The 21,229-nt window shown below is 43.1% G+C and overlaps 1 protein-coding gene across 2 annotated transcripts in view; it reads left to right on the top strand.

The window, feature by feature from the left end:
- INPP5A (inositol polyphosphate-5-phosphatase A) overlaps positions 1-21,229 on the top strand; it is a 179,792-nt gene that overhangs the window by 99,226 nt on the left and 59,337 nt on the right. For both annotated transcript variants that reach the window (XM_026851240.1, XM_026851239.1), the window contains exon 8: positions 5,345-5,429. In XM_026851240.1, coding sequence (XP_026707041.1) covers positions 5,345-5,429 — 85 coding nt within the window. The remainder of the gene's footprint in view (positions 1-5,344; positions 5,430-21,229) is intronic.

Genomic DNA, 21,229 nt, shown 5'->3' on the forward strand with positions numbered 1-21,229 from the left:
GAGGCATTTGTTTGCCCATCACCTGGGTCTGGCCGGCCCCTGCTCCGGGCTGGGTGGTGCTTTCGTGGCAGTTGAGCCACCCTAGCTCAAGCTAAAGCTATTCAGCATCATAGCTCAGAGGCTTTCTGAGGTTTCTCGTAATTCTCCTGCTGCACCCAGAATAACAGAGTTGTTGTCAACAGTTCTTCAGGAAAATATGTCAGGGGACTGCCATGCTGAAAGTGCTGCTGAGTGGAGGTCATTCTGCTGGAAGTCTTGCCGACACAGCAGAGCAAGTACATTCCCAGTGCAGACACAGTAACAGGTCTGGGTTTGTAAAGCAGTTGCTAATACCCAGTGTGAGGCAACCCTGCAGTTGTTAGACCAAAATAAGAATTTAATATATTTATTTTGCAGCAAAGAAATTGCTGTAATAATATAACATCAATTTGCACCCTTACAGTGACAATTACTCCTTAAAAAAAAGTGTGAACCATGGATGTCACTCATCAGAACATTTAAGCATGTGACTAACTTTAACTGTAAACTGCACTAGAAAGTTAGAATTAGTGTTTCCTTCTTTTACTGTCCGTCATGTCTAAAAAGCTGTTCAGCTCTACTTCAGAAATTGCTAGCGGTCTGCCTCTTCTCAAAATACAACAGAAGTTGAAAAGAAACGGAGAATAACCCAACCAGTCCAGAAAATTTTCAGTATAGAGCCATCAGCTAAAAATGTAGAATTAGTTTGAAACTGGCAAAATGATGGTGTTCCGAGTATGAAGAATCTAATACTATTATCAATAACTCTTGCAAAATTAAAAGTTCTATGTTTGTGGAGCCTAGGAGAAGATAAATGATCTATAGTATTTATATTTGTGTGCTTTAAAGTTTAACAGGGTCATCAATAAGCCCACTCATAAGCGTGCATTTTTTCCTCAGAAAATGGTCTTTATTTGCCATATTGAATGTTATTTTGATTTCTAAAATGTGCAGAAGGAAAAGATACCTAAGATAAGTATGTTCCAAGTACAAATAAACTCTTTTCTTATAAGCGATACCTTCTGGAGCAAGAACAAAGGATTAGAAAAGTGAACATGTTCTCCCAGCCTTTTCAAAGGGAAGAATTCTCCTTCTCGGAAGGAAGGGCTGTGATCTGTTTGAAAAGTTTTCTGGTTTATTTGCCTTCAAGCATTGGCTACATCCAGATCCCACATCAGCTCTCGATGGGCCCACGTAGGTCACAGCAAGCAGCACAGCTAGTTAGGGCAGTGATGATCTCTTGTTTGCTCTTGCCTATAGAGCTGTGGAAGTGAAATGTTTGTAGCTTCTCTACAATCATCAGTTTTTTAGCCAAGTCAGTTATTTTGTCACAAGCTGTTCAGAGAAGTTGTATAGGAAAGAACAGAGCCTTTATTTTGAAGCCCTTTGGGATAATCTGGTAGTCAGCAAGTACAACTTAAAGGAAAGGGCACAAGGTCCCCGCTAAAAACATAAGATTAATGCTGGTGACATAGGTTGGCTGCTTTCTGTTTATATGATTCAGATTTATTCTCCATTGACTGATTCATGGCAACATTTTTAAAGAATCATTTGATTCATGGTTAAAGGAAGGGTATTGTTAGAGAAATCGCAGAGTCACGCAGACTGTGAAGCCTTCCTATAGTTCATTTGCAAGCGCTCATTCTTGTTTTAGAAAGAATTGTCTTCTGAGTTCTCATTTACTTGTACAGGTGCTGAACTGTATGTACTTGTGGCTGAGGACACGGAAACAGGAGGAAGGGAACACTCCTGTTTAGCTCTCGCTCCAGCTCTCACACCTCAGCGTGTGTCCTCAGTCCTGGCCAGACTCATGGCGCTTTGCAGTGCTCGATTTCTGCCCGAGGGCCCCCGGTGCGGGATGTTTTCCTGCATGTTCCTGGGGGAGGAAATATTGCTGTACTCTTCTTCATTGCCATCTCCTTTGCTAACTTGGAGTCTGATCCTAAAAGCACAATCAAGAAGATTAGTTCTCATGCCAGTGATTCAGTGCAATTCTAGGCAGCATTGAGTGTTTCCGAGTAGAGCCATCAGAGTCCCAGGCTGCTGAAACGAGTCTTAAGGGGCGGGTACTCATGAACCAACAGTACATTCCAGTGGCAAGGACAGTAGGTTACATACCTGTATTAAGTTGAGTCATCTAAAGCATATTTTATTGTTAGGTATCCCAGATCCTTTGGTGAGTACACAGATGTGTATATCCTCTGCTGTACCACTGCTAGTAACTTTACTGTACACCTGCATTTCACCACCTGTGGAAAGGAGCTGTCAGAAGCCACCTAAAGCATTGTTCTCGAGAAGTAACGTCTGGACTATTTTTCTTAGTCTCTCATGAAAAGCTCTTTCTAAAATGTCCAACAAGACAAACTACAAGGGGAGCAACTGGTTAGAATTATCAATTTTAAAGCTGGCATTGATTTGTATGCGCATCACGTTTAAATCGGGTAATGTGCAAGACTATGAAATGACTGAATTTTAATTAATTGATCAGAAGCAGACTAATCAGCTGTTTTATTCATCGGTTAGGAGACATTGTAACTGGCTATTTTTGGAATAGTCTGTTTATTTGGAAAATCAGTCTTTGCATAATACAATCACAGGCATCATTCTCATAATATCAATTTGTTTTAAGAGGCCTTCTCTAGACCTTGATGTCATTCCTGCAGTATCTGTCATTTCTTTGTCAGCAGTAAATGGCAATGAGCAAAGCCAAAACTGAGATATGAATCAGGAAAGTTGGCAAAGCAAACCCAGTTTTTCTTATGTATAAGTTGCATATCAGATTTTGCAGTGATAGTGTTAGCAAATTGTGGTAATGTAAATGGTTTAACTTTTAAGTCCTCATTTTCCTTTAATGTGCCATGAGGGCACTAATCAAACTAATGTTATGTACAGGTCAAGAGTGACAGGTTTTTCTCAGTGCTTGCTGGGAGCTGACACTAGACAGTATTTATTAACAGTACCTGCAATAATTTGTCAGCTGAATGGAGGATTTGGAGATTTTCATACCAGCAAAGGGTAAGTCTTTGCAAGAGATTTTGCTTCAAATGATCACTACCTGTGGTGGGCCGGCCCTGGGCAGAGGCCGGGTGCCCCCAGAGCCACTCCATCCCTCCCCCCCTCAGCTGGGCAGGGGGGAGATGCCAGGAAAGGCTCGTGGGTGTCGATAAGGGCAAAGACATCACCCGCGATGACCGGCATGGGCAAAACAGGCTCCACTTGGGGAAATTAGTTGAATTTATCCATCAAATCAGAGTAGGGTGATGAGAAATGCACCCAGATCTTAGTAACGCCTTCCCCCCCCCGTTCTTCCCGGGCTCAGCTTTGCTCCCCGTTCCTCTCCCTCCTCCCCGCCCAGGGCGCAGGGGCAGGGATGGGGCTTGCGGTTAGTTCATCACCCCTTGTCTCTGCTGCTCCTTCCTTCTCGGGGGGAGGACTCCTCACACTCCTCCTCTGCCCCAGCACGGGCTCCCCGCGGGGTCCCGGGCTCCTTCGGGCACATCCCCTGCTCTGGCGTGGGGTGCCCCCGGGCTGGGGGTAGGTCCTGCTCCCCCGGTGCCCTCCCTGGGCGCAGGGCACAGCTGCCTCCCCAGGGGCTGCCCCAGGGGCTGCGGGGAACCTCCTCTGACAGCTGCAGCACCTCCTCCCCCTCCTTCACCGACCCAGTGTCTGGGGGCTGTTCTCTCACCTCTTCTCACTCCTCTCTTCGGCTGCCGTTGCTGCTGTGCAGCCCCTTTCCCCTTCCTAAATACGTGGTCCCAGAGGCGCTGCCGCCGTCCCCGATGGGCTCGGCCTTGGCCAGCAGCAGGTCGGGCTGGGAGCCGCCGGCCCTGGCTCTGTCGGGCACGGGGCAGCTTCTGGCAGCCCCTGCCAGGAGCCCCCCTGTAGCCCCCCACTACCAAACCTTGCCACACAAACCCAATATACTACCTCAGGTACAATGCGCATTATTTTTTTCAGTGGAATAATATTCCTTGCATAATAGATTACCATTGACTAAAAATGTGAGATGTTTTTAAGAGGAGCAGCAGAATCTCACTGTAAACCCAATGTTGTGTCTCTTTGTAGCTTTGAAAAGTCTAAATGGATGTAACTTATTAAAACTCTTGAAGCCGTTTGAAATGCGTGCCTCCTTGCTGGGCAGTATTGTTCCTGGAAACCTACTTACTGTGCATTACTCTATAATCCTTTACCTATCTCTGCGGGTGTCTGCCTCTGGCTCAGCTGGGGTTTCTGGCATCGTATTTATGTATTCCCAGCATGTGCACAGGGTATTGCCTTGCATTTGTTCCTTACTTCTTACATATTGTACATCTAGTACACCACTGCAGCTTTTTGTGTGTGCTGTCTGTGTATATTCATTGTAGCTGCTGCAGGCGCATTTCAGGTATTTCATACCTTCTTCAGCTACTGATAGAAAATTAATTGTATTGATTCCCGTTTTGAAGTTAAGCGTGAATTGGTGGATTTCCAAATGCCAAGATCTCTGGAAGCATGTAAAATTGAACATTGTTAGCAGTGCCAGACAATTGTTATTAATAATAGAAAAGTTAATAATATAATAACAACCTTTAAGAATACAAGATTTGAAAGGTGAGTCGTAATGCCTTATCTCCCTGCTTAGTACTGAGTGAAGGCTTGCAAAAAAAGCCAATCTTTCCTCCACATCTGGAAATATCACCTTTTAGGTGTTAGCTGCAACTTCAGTGAAAATCTACTTTGAACAAGAACAAGAGAACTGTCTCTCAGAGAACTGTAACTGAGCCGGGAAAAACCTCATAGATCGATCTCTGTCAGCTGTGATGATTAATGCTCAGCCCTAACGTCACTTTTCATACAGTTCTTAGAGTTCTGACAAACACTGGTAAACACTGTGATCACAGTCTTGCAGATAAGGAAACTCAAAAGTAGATGTATTCTGAATTGGCCTCTAATTTGGGGTTCATAATTCTTAGCTGCCCAGCTCAAAGCCATATATTTAAACTTTCAAAGATGTTGAGTACCTCCATGACATCCTCAAGATTTCTGTGATGCCCAGACGTCAGTTCGGCATTAGTTGCTCTAACTGCTGCAAATTTGCTGTCTTCCAAATTCCAGTTTCAGCCAGATGGGAAATCAGATGCGTTATTTTACTGGGATTTGAGATTGAATTGCCTAAGCAAAGAAAATCAGCACCAAAACGTTGTTAATATATTGTTCCAGTATAAACTGTTTTGATTGTTCCAGTAATTGTTTCTGAGATTGTTCTTGGAAGATAAGATGTGTGTATTTGTGCATCCTCACGTATATGTAAAGCTGATTGACAGGTTTGTTTTGTTTTGTTTTCCAGAATTATAGATCAGCGGTTTGAGAAAGTTTCGTATTTTGTCTTTGGAGATTTCAACTTTAGACTGGATGCCAAAGCAGTAGTAGAGGTAGGACTTTTACTTTTCCTCTGTTGTGGACCCTATCAGGTTTTATTTCTCAAATGTTTTTTCCTGTGGAAAAGCTAAAAGTGACTTAACAAATTGATCTTAATATCAACAGCAGACTTGCTTAAGAGTACTTTTAACAGGAACACCTGAGAGGTAACTAAAAACGTGTTGTGAATCTGCTGAAGCAGTTAAAAAGCCCTCAGCAGCGGTGGGAGGGAGGAATGTGGGTGCCTCTCTGAGGTGAGACCTGGAGTCTGCCCGGTGCACGCAGGAGCATGGTCCCTTGGCAGGCGTGCAGACCCCTCGTTTGAAACCCCTTCCAGCTTCAGCACAAAGTACCACGTTTCTGTTGTGTGTTTGTGACTTTTGCTGGAAGTTCCCAGGTCACAGCAAATCTCAGTCATTTACTGCAGGCGGAGTAAGTGCTGGTTTGTATTTCTGCTCTGGGGGAAAAAAAGAGAGATGTTTCCTAAATGTCCATGTTAGAACTCGACACTTGGAAAATACAAGCAGATGTCTGTGCAGACCTTTGTGACAGTAGCATTTCAGTGTGGCAGGGTGACTGGAAGATTTGTATTCAACCAAAAGGAACACAGTAGACCTTTTTCTTTGTGAGTGGAGATTACCTTGTCTTCACTGCTAAAGCTCAGCTCCAGGTAACATGGGGTCAGAAATATTATCCAGTTTGAAAACCAATTTTATCTCATGTTTTTCCCACTTCAATTATCAGAGATACTGTAGTGTCTTTTTGGTGTCCTTGAGGATAGGCATGTATCTTCTAAACCAAAAGCTTTTATTTTGTAAATGAAGCAGCAGGAAGTTAAGTGGCCTGTGTGTCACAGGCTGGCTACCCCTCATCCCAGTGTGGTGCAGCTCTCCTTCCTGATGTGATGATTAGTCCTTCATCTGTTGAGAAGCAGGAGTTTGACATTACAGCACTGCTGTAATAACTTCCTTCTTGGAGTCCATTATGCACTGCAATCATTTAACCAACAAACTTAAAGCATAATTGAAATGAAACTCCAGTCACTGATTCAGAATATGCAGCTTTGTACTGCATATATTAGGGGCTAAATCCTGCTCTGCTACACTGTGGTTGCCATAGTTATCATCAATGTTTATAGATTACTTGTTTTTGAAATATTATGCCTGTTTGTTTATTATTCACGAGCAGTGCAATAGCATTACTGAGAATGCTCCTGTCTGAGAACACCTCTATCAATCATACTGCAGCAGAATTATCTCCTACATACACCCAGTACTGATGAAGGGCACTGTAAGTTCTTCCTAACTTACTAACTGCCTCGCAGCCTGCAGGACTGAAGCTGCAGAGAATGCTTTCTTTATTACCACCAGATTAAGGTTCCTACATTCATATCTGTGAGTTTCAAAGCGATCCACTTCTAACAGAATAATGTCACTGGCCACAGATAGTGCCTTCTGAGTCACTGCACTCAGGTGGTCAGAGGACAGCTGACTCTGGTCCTGACACAGGACTTCTCATCTTGTGAATGCTTTCCCAGTGTCAATTGATTTTGCATATGATGCATATGAGCACACAAAGTGTGATTTGAAGATGAATCAAATTAATTTACCTGTTGTTACTAGATAAAGGACATGTGTGTCTGAGTGTAAAAAGCATTAGAATAATACATATTTTATGTTGCTTTTTTGAGAAGTAGCATACCCCATTAACCAGAACTTCACCCAGCTACTTTGCAACATTAAACATAACTGAAGTGTGTCTAGGTACTTCCAGTTGTAATTTACGTATGCATGGTTAAAGTCATACTCAGTTTGTTTTGTAGTCTTCTGCATTTGGTGCAGTTCATAAACTGGTATGTCCGAAGATCCAAAAGGTTTGAGAAATGGTTATCTGATGCAGTTTACTATACAGAAGTGATAGTACAGGCAGTGTGTGTTTGACAGCATCTTAACACTGGAACAGTCATGTATGATCCATAGTAGGCACACAGCACTCAGTTTTGACAGTAAATCTGGGCTCCTAGGGGACAGATCAGCTTCTGAAGGATCACGTGGACGGGCAGAGTTACAGGCCACTTCTAGCAGGAATTGTTCTAGATGGGACCTAATGGTTTGATTGCATGTAAGATATATAAGATCCAATCCCAAACTACTTCACAAACTAGTTTATAAATGGCATTTCTCAGCTGTGCCACTTTTCCAAAGCTGGTAGAGGGCAGAGTGCCTTGACCAAGGCCATGCACAACTGGCAGTGGCAGAACAGAAGCAGAAATGGCCAAAGGTGACTGTTTCTCTCACACCCAGTGCCAGCCAGAGTGTTAGCCTGGGCCCATGTAGGAGCCTCCAGAAAGTATCCTGGTCCCTTCTGACGTTTTAAAAGTGTGCCTGTGCAAACTGGTATTAACCATTCGTTTGACTGTTCAGCAGCACAGTTAGTACTAGGAGTTTTAAGGGTTAAGGCATTGACCTGTCACCTTTGTATATATTACTAAATTTATCTCTGCTTTTCTTGCTGACCTTTTGAATTCCCTCTTGAGACCACAGTGTGCAGAACACTTGGTCACGAAGATGCTAGGAGCAGTACATGTGTTGTGGAAATGTAGACTGTGCTTATACCAGACACAAAGAATAACGTGTATTTCTAAAGGATTTTTCAATTAAGCCATTGAAAGGGAGGATCTGAGAGCTCTTTCAGATGTGGAGTCTGGACACTGAAGTGCAGTGTGCTAAATCAGATGCCAAAATTGTTGTGCTTATTAAATCATAATTAATAGACAATAAATCATTAATATATAATTTATTAAACATTTTATGGGAACCTTAATCTAAAGTCATATTGATTTCCTTGCTAGGAAAATCTGCTTTACTGTTGTTGGAGTAATCAGGGGTGGGATCAATAAACCAGGTAAAGGCTTCTGGTGATTCTGAGATCCATGTGTGCATTAACAAGCGTGTTGTCCGGAGGGATGAACTGGCAAAAGAGAAATAGGACGTCTGTAGCATAACAAGCATAGTGAATACAATTGTTTTATAGTAGTTTTGAATTATAGTTTGAGCATCATTTGTAGCTTGGCATGATGGTGATCGGAGAAATACCCACAGCTCATACATTCAAAGCATTTTACAGTTGTCCTCAGCCTGAAAAGGGCCAGTGATAAGGTTCCATTTTAGTCTGGTTTTCTTGGGCTGACGTGTGATTCAAAATACAGGGAGCATGAGAGGGCCTGGAACCACGGGTGGTTTTCCAGAAGTCTGGGCCAGTTGTGTGCTCTGCTCTGGGCGTGTGCCAGGCATCAGGGAGGTCGGGGTGTCTCAGCCAGTGACACCCCACCTTGGCTTTGGCTGCGAGATCTCGTAAGGATGTGTTTGATGCCACCCTCTCCTTGGGACAGGCCGAAGCCCCCAGCCACTGTTTTCCTAAAAATAAACACACAGGAGTGTAAATGCTACTAGGTGTGAGTTCTGAAGGTTTGGAGTTGCTGTAGCAATAAGGCTCAGAAGTGTGTCTGCAGCAGATCAGCGCTCTGGCTCACGGCGCCGACAGGCTGAAGAACAAACGTGGCCTCATTTCTTCGTTACTGGCACAGGTGACCAGCGGCCCCACCCCGTGCTCGCTGTCACAGTTCGGGTGTAGGCACAGGGTGTCACTACCCCTTGACGAGGCCGCCCCAGCTGTGCGTGCCCAGGGGGCACAGCCACTGCGGGGTGCAGGGCTGCAGAGAAAAAACATCCACGAGAATTGAGAAAGCTGTGCAGAAGCTGAGGTCTTCTGGCAAGTTTGGAACCCAGTAGAGTTATCTGAGACTTGAGCTTGGAGCTTTGAACAGTGTGACCGTTGGTACGGAACTGCATTCTGAGGATGCAGGTGATTTTGCACCCAATTTCAGTGATGTATTTAATCTATATAATTTAGATTTTATGTTTTCTGAGATCTGAGTGTGTTAGACTAACGGTCATTTTTTTAATAAAAAAACACAACATTTTTCCCGGCTGTTTTGGTCAGAAATCAGTTGTAATCCAGTGATACATTGCGTTCAGCACTGACACGTGGTGAGCAACTGTGAACTCTGTTCCTTGTACCTGTGGATCTAAGGATGTGAATGGTTTCTGGATTGGGCCAGTCTGGTGGTAAGGTGCTTACATCAGTAGAGTTTGTTACTGTAAATCCTCCGTTAGCAGCCCGGCCTCAGCAGACACCACCTCCCGAAGGTCCGTGCAGCCGGGCGATCGCAGGGCCCGGGCGCTGCTGCGCGGGGCGGCTCTTGCTGGCACCGCACTCCTCCAGTGCCGGGTGTCTTCAGCTCGTCGTCCTGCATGCCAGGACATTTCCCAAAATAAACCGTCTAAGTAGGAAATGTATTTGGTAAAGCAATACATACAAAAGAAAGATTTATGTTTCCTCAGGTTTTGGTCTTTTTAAGGTATGCTCTAAGACCTTTTTTTTTTCTGATGTCAGCTAAATTCAGTTAATCCTACATAAGCAACATCGGCCAAGTGTTTCACTGCTGTTTGAATTTAAAGATTTGCCTACTGAACTTCTTTTTAAATGCTAGGGTTTTTGGGTGGCACAGCATTCTAATTGTTTGTCCACTGCTTCCAGGTATCTCCCAGCACATCTATTCCCTGCATGTTGTGGAAGTGTTTAAAACATACACAAAATTACTATAACCGTTTATATTAGACTATGAATTCTAGTATGCATGAGCTTCTCTGCAAGGTCTCTAATACAGCTATTGTCACAGCATTTCATAGAAACATGAGTTTGTGATGTTTCTTTGTGCAGAAGATAGTTCTATAATTTTTCCAGAAGTTCTGCTCTCCCCATGTTTTAAAGGTAATACAGATAGGTCACTGTAATTTTTGTGGTTATTGGAAATACATTGCAAATTTATAGTAGTGTGTGTGACAAAGATAAGTTTTTCTATTTCTGGAAATTATATTGTAAAATTGAACTGAAAAGGGATTTGATGAAGTGACTTTAAAGAAAACTACAGCAGCAATGAGGTATACTGTAGGCTGAAGTTGAAGACTTCCAGAAATTTAAAAATTACTATGAATCACTGTTCTGGTTCTTCAAAAAAGGAAATAAGGTAAATGCTTGGAGGTGCTGAAGTTAAGCAAGACTATTTGGCTGTCAGCTTAATAGAACTGGGATATAAAATCTCTGAAGGACGTTAAGGGTAGGAAGAGAACTGATAAGTGAGAGGGTTTATTACAGAGAACTGAGGAGGGTAGCTTCTTTTTGTTTGATATGGGAAATAAAGTTCCTGTGCGTGAATGCATGGAAGAAGTAAGTTAATTCTCTTCTGTCTGTCCCTGGGAGCCAGCAGTTGCCACCTGCTGTGAGTGCTGTAGAGCATACAGGGTTTCACGCCGTGATGGCTCCAAGGCCATGCTAATCTCCACTTTTACCATTTTATATATATATTTAATTTTTTTAAATTGAAATAACTTATTAGGAGATAATGTTTTCTGTAAACTCTACAAACACTTGCTAGTGTAAATGTGGAGACAGAATCGGTCCCATAAATCTTTCCTTGCCTCCTCATTCACATGGATCTGTGGAAGTGCAAGTGGGAGGGTCATGACCCCCATCAGTAAATTTGTAGTGCTGCCGACGCGCGGGCATCCCGCGCGGGCGGTCAGTTTGTGTCTTTAGCATGCAGAGGTGCCCTTTCCCCTTTGTTTGTTAGAGCAGATGTTTTTAAAAAAAGAGAGCTCCTGTTCTTGTTCCCCCAAGCACTTGCTGGAACTCGGCCGTTGATGCGGCGCGTTGGTCAGGAGCTGCCTCCTCTCCCTATGACCCGCACCAGCCCGGAGCACCACAGCTCCCAGCCTTGTCTGTGGTCATCGGTGGAAATATTTCTCCTTTTCCTTCTGTCTCAGTGAGGCAGTTTACCAGTGCTGCTTTATTTAAATCGCCATTTAAGTGTTAGGTGGGTCTACGCCAAGGAAGGGTATTTTTGCTGTCAGCTGGCCATAGTAACTGTCTGTGTTAATCTTTGATAACTATTCTGTTTTCATGTTCTTTAAAAAATTTTGTTATCCACTGAAATTTTTACCTATGAACCTTACTAATCCTATTTGTCCACCTTAGGGAAGTACAATTAGGCTTAAGAAACTGGGCTTATTTTGACTGTTTTGGAATAAAAACCTGTTTCTGGCTGAGACTGTGGATTCAAAAGTCTCTTAAAGTTACTTGTACTTCCAATAAAAGGGGAAGGATAATGGTGTGCTCCTTAATTCAAAGAACTGCAGCTCAGTAATAGAAAGTTCAGGATGCAAACCATAGGTCTTTAGGAGAAAGTCCTGTTAATCACAAAATGCATTTGCTCAACATAAACCATAACTTCACTTGTATCCAGAAAAAACAGATTTCATTTTTCTCTCACTAAAGCACATTTTGCTAGAGTTGATAGTAGCTTGGTAAGCTGGAGAGGGATGAAGTGTATCATATATGAACATTTCTGAAGGTAGCGACTGAAATGCTGTTTGGACATTCCAGTCATTTTGGCCTACAAAAAGCTTTCAAGCTCTATCTGCAGAATAAGAAGCAAAGTCCTCATCTTAAAGCTAGGAATTCATGCTTGTACACTTACCCTGTGTACTTAATGGGTTATATTCAACCAAGACACTTCCTTTCTAGACCTCTGCCAAGCAGCCATTTGATAAGCCATAACTGGAATTGATGATTAAATATTTTTTAAAAGGTAATAACTGCTCATAAAGAAGTTGCCTATCTGGCTCCATCATTCATTTGCATTGTGCCTCTCAGCCACCTCTGACCACTTGACTTTATATTATTCAGTAAAATAGGAACATCTTCATTTTACAATGACTTTTTAGCTCCTACCATGTTGCTGATGCTGCAATGAATCACATCATTTTCATCGGATCATACAGTCTTGGCACAGTGTGGCCTTTCTTGTTGAAAAAGGCGGCAGCAGTAGCATCGTATCTTTATCAGGTGTGCTTGTGCTGTGGTGTGTTTGTCTGCGAAACACAGGCCTCCTCCTGTAAGACTCTCTCTCTCCTTCAAGCAAACATCTTTTGTTCAAAAAAAAGCTGATGAACAGCTTTATATGCTGAAGTAATTGATTTAGATCTTACTCAAATCTGAAGAAATACTTTAAGTCGAACTTTTTCATTATGGAGTCCCGTGTTTTGTGCAATAGCTGAGATCTTGCAAACTCCAGCCAACAAGTGACCCCTTAGTAATGGTCATCAAAAAGATTAATAGCTAATTAGGCAATTGGCACTGATTTGGAAACCTGGTTCTCAGTGAGGTGTTCAGGCTGTGGGTGGATGTGGAGATTTGATTACTACATTCTCGTCTTCATAGGTGTGTGTCCCTGAACAACAACAGCTCGTCGGGACAGGGTGAGGCTCTTGCTGTCCTCTTGCAATATCGGTGTCATCACTGATCATCTGGCTGTCTTGTCAGATGCAAATATATGTATGTGTGTGGGCATTTTTTTCGACTAAATATTATTTGCAGAAGATGCTTTGAACACATAAGGGAAAGCACGTGTGAGAATTGCACATTCTTGTTACAAACACAGCAGTCATTTCTTGTTTTAAAATTCTTGACTTTTTTTGCTTTGACAAGTGAGCATTCAGGAGGAATTCCTAATGATTAGTTGTAATAAAATACTGACATAGCATAAAGAAGTAAGTGTATATGGTCGTGGGCATACGCGATTCTGCCTTCCTGCCCAGAACCAGACTAGACACTGTTACCTTTCCCAGGCAGCGGTGACACGTGTGTTTAAGATCTCGGCTGCATCCCTTTAATTCGTAGTCAGGTGGTCCAGCTCTTGGAGGTGCTGCTGAATTCCTCAGCACAGGATAAGTGAACCATCTGCTGTACAACAGTAGTTCTAGGCAGCATAACATGGCATCTGAAGCCCTGAGCTATTTTTAAATCCCATTCTGTATTTTTGGAATATTGCTCTCTTTAACACAGTTTAAGAGTGTTTTCAGAAAACAAGCTTTGTATATGACATTTATTCTAGCTATCACTATATCTTTTCCTCAGCAATTTCATAAATTAAAACAAAAACTTAGAAACATTTTTCTTTAGTGAATCCATATGGTAATGATACTTACTATTTTAAACACTTTATAACTTCCATAACTACAGCTTTCATGTTTATTTCCTTATAAACATAATTTGTTTCAGTGGTTTGAAATAATCTGGCGATATTAGGGTTTGTGACCACAAATATTCCATTAGTATGGCAGAAAATGTGATTACAGTTGGAAAATCATTAAATTGGAAAATGTTTAAAGTGGAGATTATGCAAATTATGTTCTTTGAAACCATTTCAGCATAGTAATGCACTTGCCAGGAAACACTGATAAAGGAAAATATAACATTAATGATCACAAACATCGCACAGGGACTGTGTTGGCTGCAGTATTTACAAAATAGCTAATGCTTCAAATCTGTAATGGGGAGCTGGAAGGCATTTTCAGAAATAGAAAAGAATATGTATTGGCAACCTGTGCTTAGGCTATGTGCTTTTTCAAGTTCACGGATCCTGAATTATGGTGGAAATCACTGAGTTGGTTTTACTCTTCTGACTAGACTGTGAACCTCTCTGCTCGTGCTGATTCATACCTGACTGACAGGGTGATCTTCAGACAGACCTGATCAGAGAGTGCAGGTGGTTCACTTTGGGAGGAGCTGCTTGAGATCTAGTCCAACCCCTGCTCAGGCAGGGTCTCCTAGATCAGGTTGTACTGGACCGTGTCCAGCTCAGTTCAGAATATCCCTACAGCTGGAGACTCCACAACCTCTCTGGACGACCTGTGCCAGTGCTTGGTCACCTGTAATAGGGTTCCCTTCTTCCTTCAGTAAAGTGATAGTCAGCCATCCTTACAAAAGAAAAATGACATTGCTTTATTTCTGAGATAAAGCTGCATACCATGGAATAAATTATTCTTAATGGCTTACAGGCTTCAGATCGTGTTTTCATTCCGGTCAGAAATGTACGTAAGATGCTGGATTGGTTTTATCTGCTCAAATAGTTCCTTCTAAGTAACTTTGTCTCATAAAGACTTTAACTTCCTTTACAAGGTAAACTGATTCTAGGAAATGTTGGAAACAAAATCCTGCGTAAAATGAAAAAGTAATAAAGATTTATTAAATTAAAATGCATAAAACTTCAGGTCTAATAAGGACAGTTTTATTAATGAATGTAAATTGCAGGAACCCATCTGAGGCACCTGCTAAATGTTCGTTATAAATTACTCTCATAGACGTCGTGATGAGTTTCATATTGTAGCCAGACTTATAAAAGCATGCAGATTGCTTCCCCAAGGGACTGTATATTTACTTAACAGTGTAGTTAATTGCAATTATTTATTTTCCAGTGATTGCGAATGGCTTCTGCATTAAAGATATATGTGGCTATTAGGAATTATTCAATTACCTCTCTTTTTCTCAGTAGTGCAAGTCAAACGTGAGCTCGGATTCCCAGAGGTAGGTCAGGAGGGTATTAACTCAGTGTGTTCCTTAGCTTTCTGCTGGGGCCAAACCTCTGTACTCCTAAGTCCTCTCAGCAGAGCTAGCTTGAGAAACACTGATTACCTGTCCCTGCAGCTGATATTTTGACATCTTCCGCTCCATACTGATGCTGCCACACTTACTGGCAAGATTCATAGGAGGTTAATTAAATCCATCTTCAAAACAACGAGGGGCCAATGAGCCATATTCTCGTTGCAATAGTAAATTAAATGATCCAATTGTTTCTACTTCCATCACAGATAAGGGGAGAGATGAGTGACTGAATTGTTCTCTGGCTGCCTTCTCTGGGGCCCTGGAAGGTCTTAGCAGCATGTGGTCATAAACCTGCTTTTAATTTGTGGCTGCGGGGAAGGACGACACTGTTCTCAGCGGGCAGAGGTCTTGCGCAGCATCACGGTGTGAAAGATGGCACTGTTTAAAAACTAAAAGGAACTCTATACCCAGCAGGGCTTAGCAGCTCCTCCTCTTTCAGATGCAAATTAATACAAACACGGTTACAGAGCAGAGCAGAAAAGATGATACGTTGATCAAATTTGGCACTGCCAGGGCCGTAATTAAAACGTACACAAATTAAATACAATTATCTTGTGCTTTCTAATAGGGCTGAGTGTCATTAATCTAATTAATAATGCAGTCTATAAGCTGGGCTCTGCTGCTGTGATTGTCGGGAGGGTATGTTTGACGCCTGGCGTGGCCGCGGCTCGCAGCTGGGAGGCTCAGCTGGCGCGGGGTGACGGCGGGTGACGGCGGTGCCAGCAGCGCCCGTCTCCAGTCCAGCACTGCCTGCTGCCGCGCCGGCCGTGCCCACCGAGCCCCCCTCTGCCCACTGGTGGCCGCTCGCTGCTGGGGACACACGACTGGCCCATGGGCCAGCGTTGAGGACACGGGGGCGTCCGAGGGCAAGCTCCGTCTCTGAGCGGTGCCAGTTCAGGGACTGGCCCTGTGCACTGGGTGGGGGGTGAGGGGTGAGGGGGAAGCTCCTGGAGGGTGCGAGGCCTTTCTTGAGGGCAGCTGGGTGCCCAGCAGCACCAGGAGGGGCTCAGGCAGCCAGAAGTGCCTGAAGGGAGCTCTTGCACCTTTCCTCGAGTTAGGCCAGTTCAGGGTGCTGAGGCTTTATTCAGATGTAGGAAAACTGTCTTGAGGGTGGCTCAGAGTTAATGAGATGCTAATGCCAGGTCCCAGGTAGCTGCTGCACCCTCCCCAGGTTTCAGAGCCACCTGCCTAATAGGAGTGCAGGTTAATTTCTGCTTGGTGGCGTCCTGATGGAGAACAGCCCCTGAGAGCTGCCGTGAACCTTCTGCCAGTGCCCAGGGTTTGCCCCGTGGCCCCGGCAGCGCTCGGGCTGGGGCGGCGCTCCCTGCCTGCCTCTCCTAAGGTTTGTTGTAACTCGGGGCAAGGGGGCTCCTCGTGTTGCAGGGACAGCAGCTGGGGAACCACACCTATAACTAACCCTTAATGATACCCTGCCTTGAAAATTATTTTTATAAAAGCAGGTGTAATTGAAATTATTAAATGGAGTATTGTAATGAATAATATGAATATTTAACTAAAGCCACCTATTAATTTTTTTTCTGCTTATATCTAGTATAGAAACTCATCAACTCAACCGAGGCAAAATATCATCTGGGTGTATGCTATAAAATATCTTTTTCTCTATCTAAGAATTATGTTGTTTTAGAAGAAATAGATGTACCTGGAAAAAAGGCGATTTTTTTTTTTTACATTTTGGTTTATTCCTGGTTGTTTACCAGGATGCAAAATGTTAACATCTATGGACAAATTATGCACTAGGATTTGAAAGGCACCCACTGATGGTATAAAATAAAAGAGGGGGGGGGGGAAGCTTGTGCTCTGCATACTTGCAGCAGTATATCAGAAGTGTATGTATACTTATTTTCATGGTCGTAAATGGAAGCATAGAAGGAATCTTTTCAAAAATACACTGTGAGTATAGAATGATATTTTGCTTGCTTATCAAAAACAAAATTGAGAAGAAAAAATGTGATGTCCATCTGAAGATAAGGAACAGGATCATATCTGCCTCTGTATTACACACAGGAACTCCAGTTACAATGGCAAATTTTATTCTTGAGTTGGAGTCAGAAATACAGAAAGAGTTGATGAACTGAATACACACAATTTCTGGGTATGTGTGCAGATATGTTAAAACATTTTAAAATGTGTTTAATTTTTATCTAAAAATAGCAGTTCTCAAAAGTGGGAGAAAAGTACACTAAGGAACCAAGATCGGTATTTTGTGAAAAAAGAAAGACCTTATTTTTATTTAGATTTGGACACACATCTAGTGCTGACGGAAGAAAAACCCTGTTGTTGCTATAAAGTTTACAGTGACACCTCCTTGCACTGACTAGTGGGAACTGGGGTAGTAGGTAAGGAGCGTGGTCTGTGGTAGGCCGCTTGGGAGTCAGGGAGCAGACGCCTTTGTGTAGGCACCAGTGTGCTGTTGCTTTGTTTGGTGTGGAGTTCAAATCGCAGTTGCTCTGTTTCCTTTATGGTGAAGGCCACCTTGCCTAAACTGTTGTGTAGTGACAGGTAAAAATTGTCAGATTCACGTGGCTTGAGGTTTTGTATGTAACGATGGTACCAGAGCTTTCTGGGCGAGAGAGGGCTCCTGCGTCCGCCCGCGGGGTTCGCGCAGCACCTTCCCCCAGGACGGGCCGGTTGTGTGTCAGCGGCAGGACACGGCGCCGCTCCACCTCTGTTGTCACGCCACACGGTGCTGCCTTACGGCTGCTCCGCTTTGTTCACTCCACTGGAAACTCATTCCCGATGTCATGCTTTTCTAGGGGAGAGGAGGAGCTTTCCTTCCGAGGTGTAGGGCAGGAATAGTGGTCGCTGACTCCCCTGGGAAGCAGTTCAGACACCTCTGCTTTGCCGTGGCTAATGGCCCCAGGACCTGTCGTGCCTTGACAGTATGGTATATGGCAAACCCACTACCCTTATCACTAGTAACGCTCAGGGATGGAGTATTTCAAGAATTTCAACTTTTTGACCTGTTACGAACTTTATTAATTCTTGCTTTTCAAGATCCGGGTGAAGTTGCCTTAAATAAAACAAGATATTAGTAATGTTTAATGGAAATAAACCCAGTGGCTTGAGAAAGAGTAAAGAAGCGTGCAGTCTGTAGTCGAAGAAATCCTTCAATTTGGGTTTTTAATAAAAGCCACATACCAGGACAAAGTCTCTTTCCAGACTAAATTTTTTCAACTGTATTTAGTAATTGAACCAAACCCCATGAACAGAGCAAACTACCACTAACTCCAGTGTATTTTGTAGCCCTCATTTCCCTGCCCATGCCATTTCTTCCTTTTTTTAACACACTCCTGATTCTGAATATGTAATTATCACTTAATAAATCCCTTTTGAGATTACTTCTATTTGATGCCATCCCACTCAGACATGCATTAAAAACTGCAGAAATAAAAACCCTGATCACGTGTTTCCACAGTTGAATACTTACTCATCAGCAAGTTGTTGAATTGCCTTTGCAAGAGGAACATAGGCTCTCCTGAGCCCAGTTCTTAGTGGACCTCTGCCGTGAGGCCATCGAGATAAAGGTGTTCAGTTCGTTTTATCCTGGGTCGTAACCGTACGCTGTAGGCATACGTGTAAAGCTCTTTGGCAGGCTTAGATTTTTAATTTGTTTCTCTTTCTTCCGGCTTCTTCAGAGCTCTCTGCATTAAGAGAGCAAATGGATCTGGTTTGAAAGTCTCAGCGTAGACATCAGTATTAATTTTAAGGCGGTTCAGAAAACACACTCTTCATTACTCCTCAACGTGGAATAAGCATGTGCAGCTTGTTAGACTCCCAGCTCCCTCGTGGTACTTCCTGTGTTACTTCTGTAGCAAAGAGGTGATAAATCAGCAAGAAGCTTCTGTTCATCTTTCTGAGTAAGACTCACATCGTGGTAGTGAAGAGCATAATTTCTAAAAGATTTGGATTGGATACAAGTCTCCACTATATTTTATCATTAAAGGAAATGTTGATTTTTTAATCCACGTGATATATCCACAAATCTAATTCTGTTAATATTGATAATTCAGATGGCAATTTTACCTTTCTCGGAGTAGGATTTGCCATAATACATCATTTTTCCTGGTCCCAATTTGAAACAAGAATTTGACATTTCAAAGTAAAATATGCAAAATGACAATCCAGGGATCTCAAATCTTAAATTGTTCCTTCTCAGGAAAAAAAGAAAAAAAGTTTTTTAAAAAGTATGAAAAGCTTCCTGGCCAGTTATGTGATAATTCAGAGGGTTTTAGGTTGAGACCTTTCCCGGTTTTCCTTTCCTCCCGTGAGTGAACAAAAAATTGAAAGGAGCTAATACTTTGAAGTCCCATTCTTTCTAACACGGGTGTTTCAAGATCAGATAGAAGTGCTGCAGCCATGCGTGAAGAGCCCTGGGTGGCTCTGAAGCAGCCATACTCCATCCCAGGTAACAGCCACCATGCCTGTCCAACAAGGGGCCAACTCAGATCCGGGGAGCGCGGCGGAGCTTGTGCCTGGTCAGTCCCACTGCAGGATGGGGTTTGAAGGAGGGGCTCCTCACCCATCTTCACCAGCTTCATAAACGTACTCCATGTCATCTTGGCCCTAGATTCAGGTGATCATTTTGTAGTGATTTGCTTTATTTTGAGCTTTATGCCTCTGAGGTGTAGGAGAGGAGATGGGTAGCACTGTTTTAAATGTTCCCCTGACCCAAAGGCCATTTGTTTCAGCTACCAGCTGAAAAGGTCAAGGGGGTGAAGTGGGGGTGTTGGGGCCATTCTGCTGCTTCTCACTAATCCTGCCTGAGGACTGAAGGACAACTAGAAGTATGTCTTGTGCATGCTGTGTCTTTGAAGTGGTGTCACCTTTGTCTTGGTAGTACATTGCCACAGAGGTTCTCTGTATCCTGTACTGTCTAAAACATCACTTAAATCTACAGTCTGACCACTGATATCAAATTAGTTTCTTCTTACACAAAGCCTAGAAGGCTCTCTTTGTGAAGAATGGGAAGGAGCCAGGGTACGAGTTCCTGGTAGTGACTGATACATTATCTCTTGTGAAAATTTTAGTGTCTAATCTCTACATAATTTAAAATCTAATCCTGAATTTTTGCATTACTGATTATACAAGAACTCTTGTTAGGATGTTATTTACAGCTAGTGTAAGCTTCCACAAGGCTCAGAAATGTGTAATAATTTCATATGTAAAGCCATTAAAGGGTTAAAAGGAATTGTATGAGAAGATATTATAGGATCTTTATCACATGTTGTTTATCTGATCAACAGTTAACAATTTAAGACAGTATTATCCTAGTAAAAAGAAGATTTGTTTCAGATACTGACATAAACATCCCCTCATAATAGTGGCTTTTCATTTACTGCATTGCAATGTACCATAAGCTTAAAGGCACAACAGCCTCTTTGTGTGTCTCAATAATGCTTGTCCAGAGTGATGTCAGTCAATTTTTGACCTATACAGTCTAATGTTATTCTCAACAATCATAGAATAGATTTTTTTTTTTCCTTTAATGAGTGAAGAGAGCATGCCAATAAAATCCTTGAAAATTACCATATCCCTTTATGGTGACTTCCTCTGGAAGATCAAGGTGTGTTACCCACGTGGACATTTCTGCAAAGTCATTAGGATCTTTCATCTGGCTTCTACTGGCTTTTTTTGTTTCCTTGGGGAGTTTTTTTATGTACCATTGGGTATTTAGAGGACCCCTTCTTCTGGCAGGCTTTCCAAACACTCCTGTAACTTGCCGTTTCAGTGGGATAAATAAACAGTAACAGTTAAATAACACTTTCTAGTAGAGGTTGGAAAAGGAATGAAATGGCATCCTGATAGGAGCAGTCCTGAGCTCAGCCTTGGCTGTGGCACTCTGGAGTCCCATAGACAGCATACAGAAAGTGTACGAAGGGTCAGCCCCTTTGTGCTCCTTAGAAATTGCTCCTCCACTGTGGAAGAAAATCTGTAGAATGGGCCAGGGCTCACCTGAGATGCCCCCGTGTGGGGGTGTCCCCCCTGGCGCTGGCCTTGTGGAGCTGGTGCTCCCCCATGGCCTCAGGACAAGGCAGAGCTCCTGCACATGTGCTCAGCCTCTCCTCCTTTCCTGACAGAAAAGGGGGAAAATCAGCTTCCTGGAGAAAAAAGGTCTTCCTGAGCTCTTAACACAGCGTAGCTTCCCAGCGCCTGCCATGCAGCGTTGGCCACAGACAGAGCCGAGGCTGCAGAGCCGAGTCCTGCCCCTGTGGCTGAGCGCAGGGCAGCT

Source organism: Athene cunicularia (assembly GCF_003259725.1).
Source record: "Athene cunicularia isolate RWA chromosome 6 unlocalized genomic scaffold, athCun1 chr6_part1, whole genome shotgun sequence".
NCBI lineage: Eukaryota > Metazoa > Chordata > Aves > Strigiformes > Strigidae > Athene > Athene cunicularia.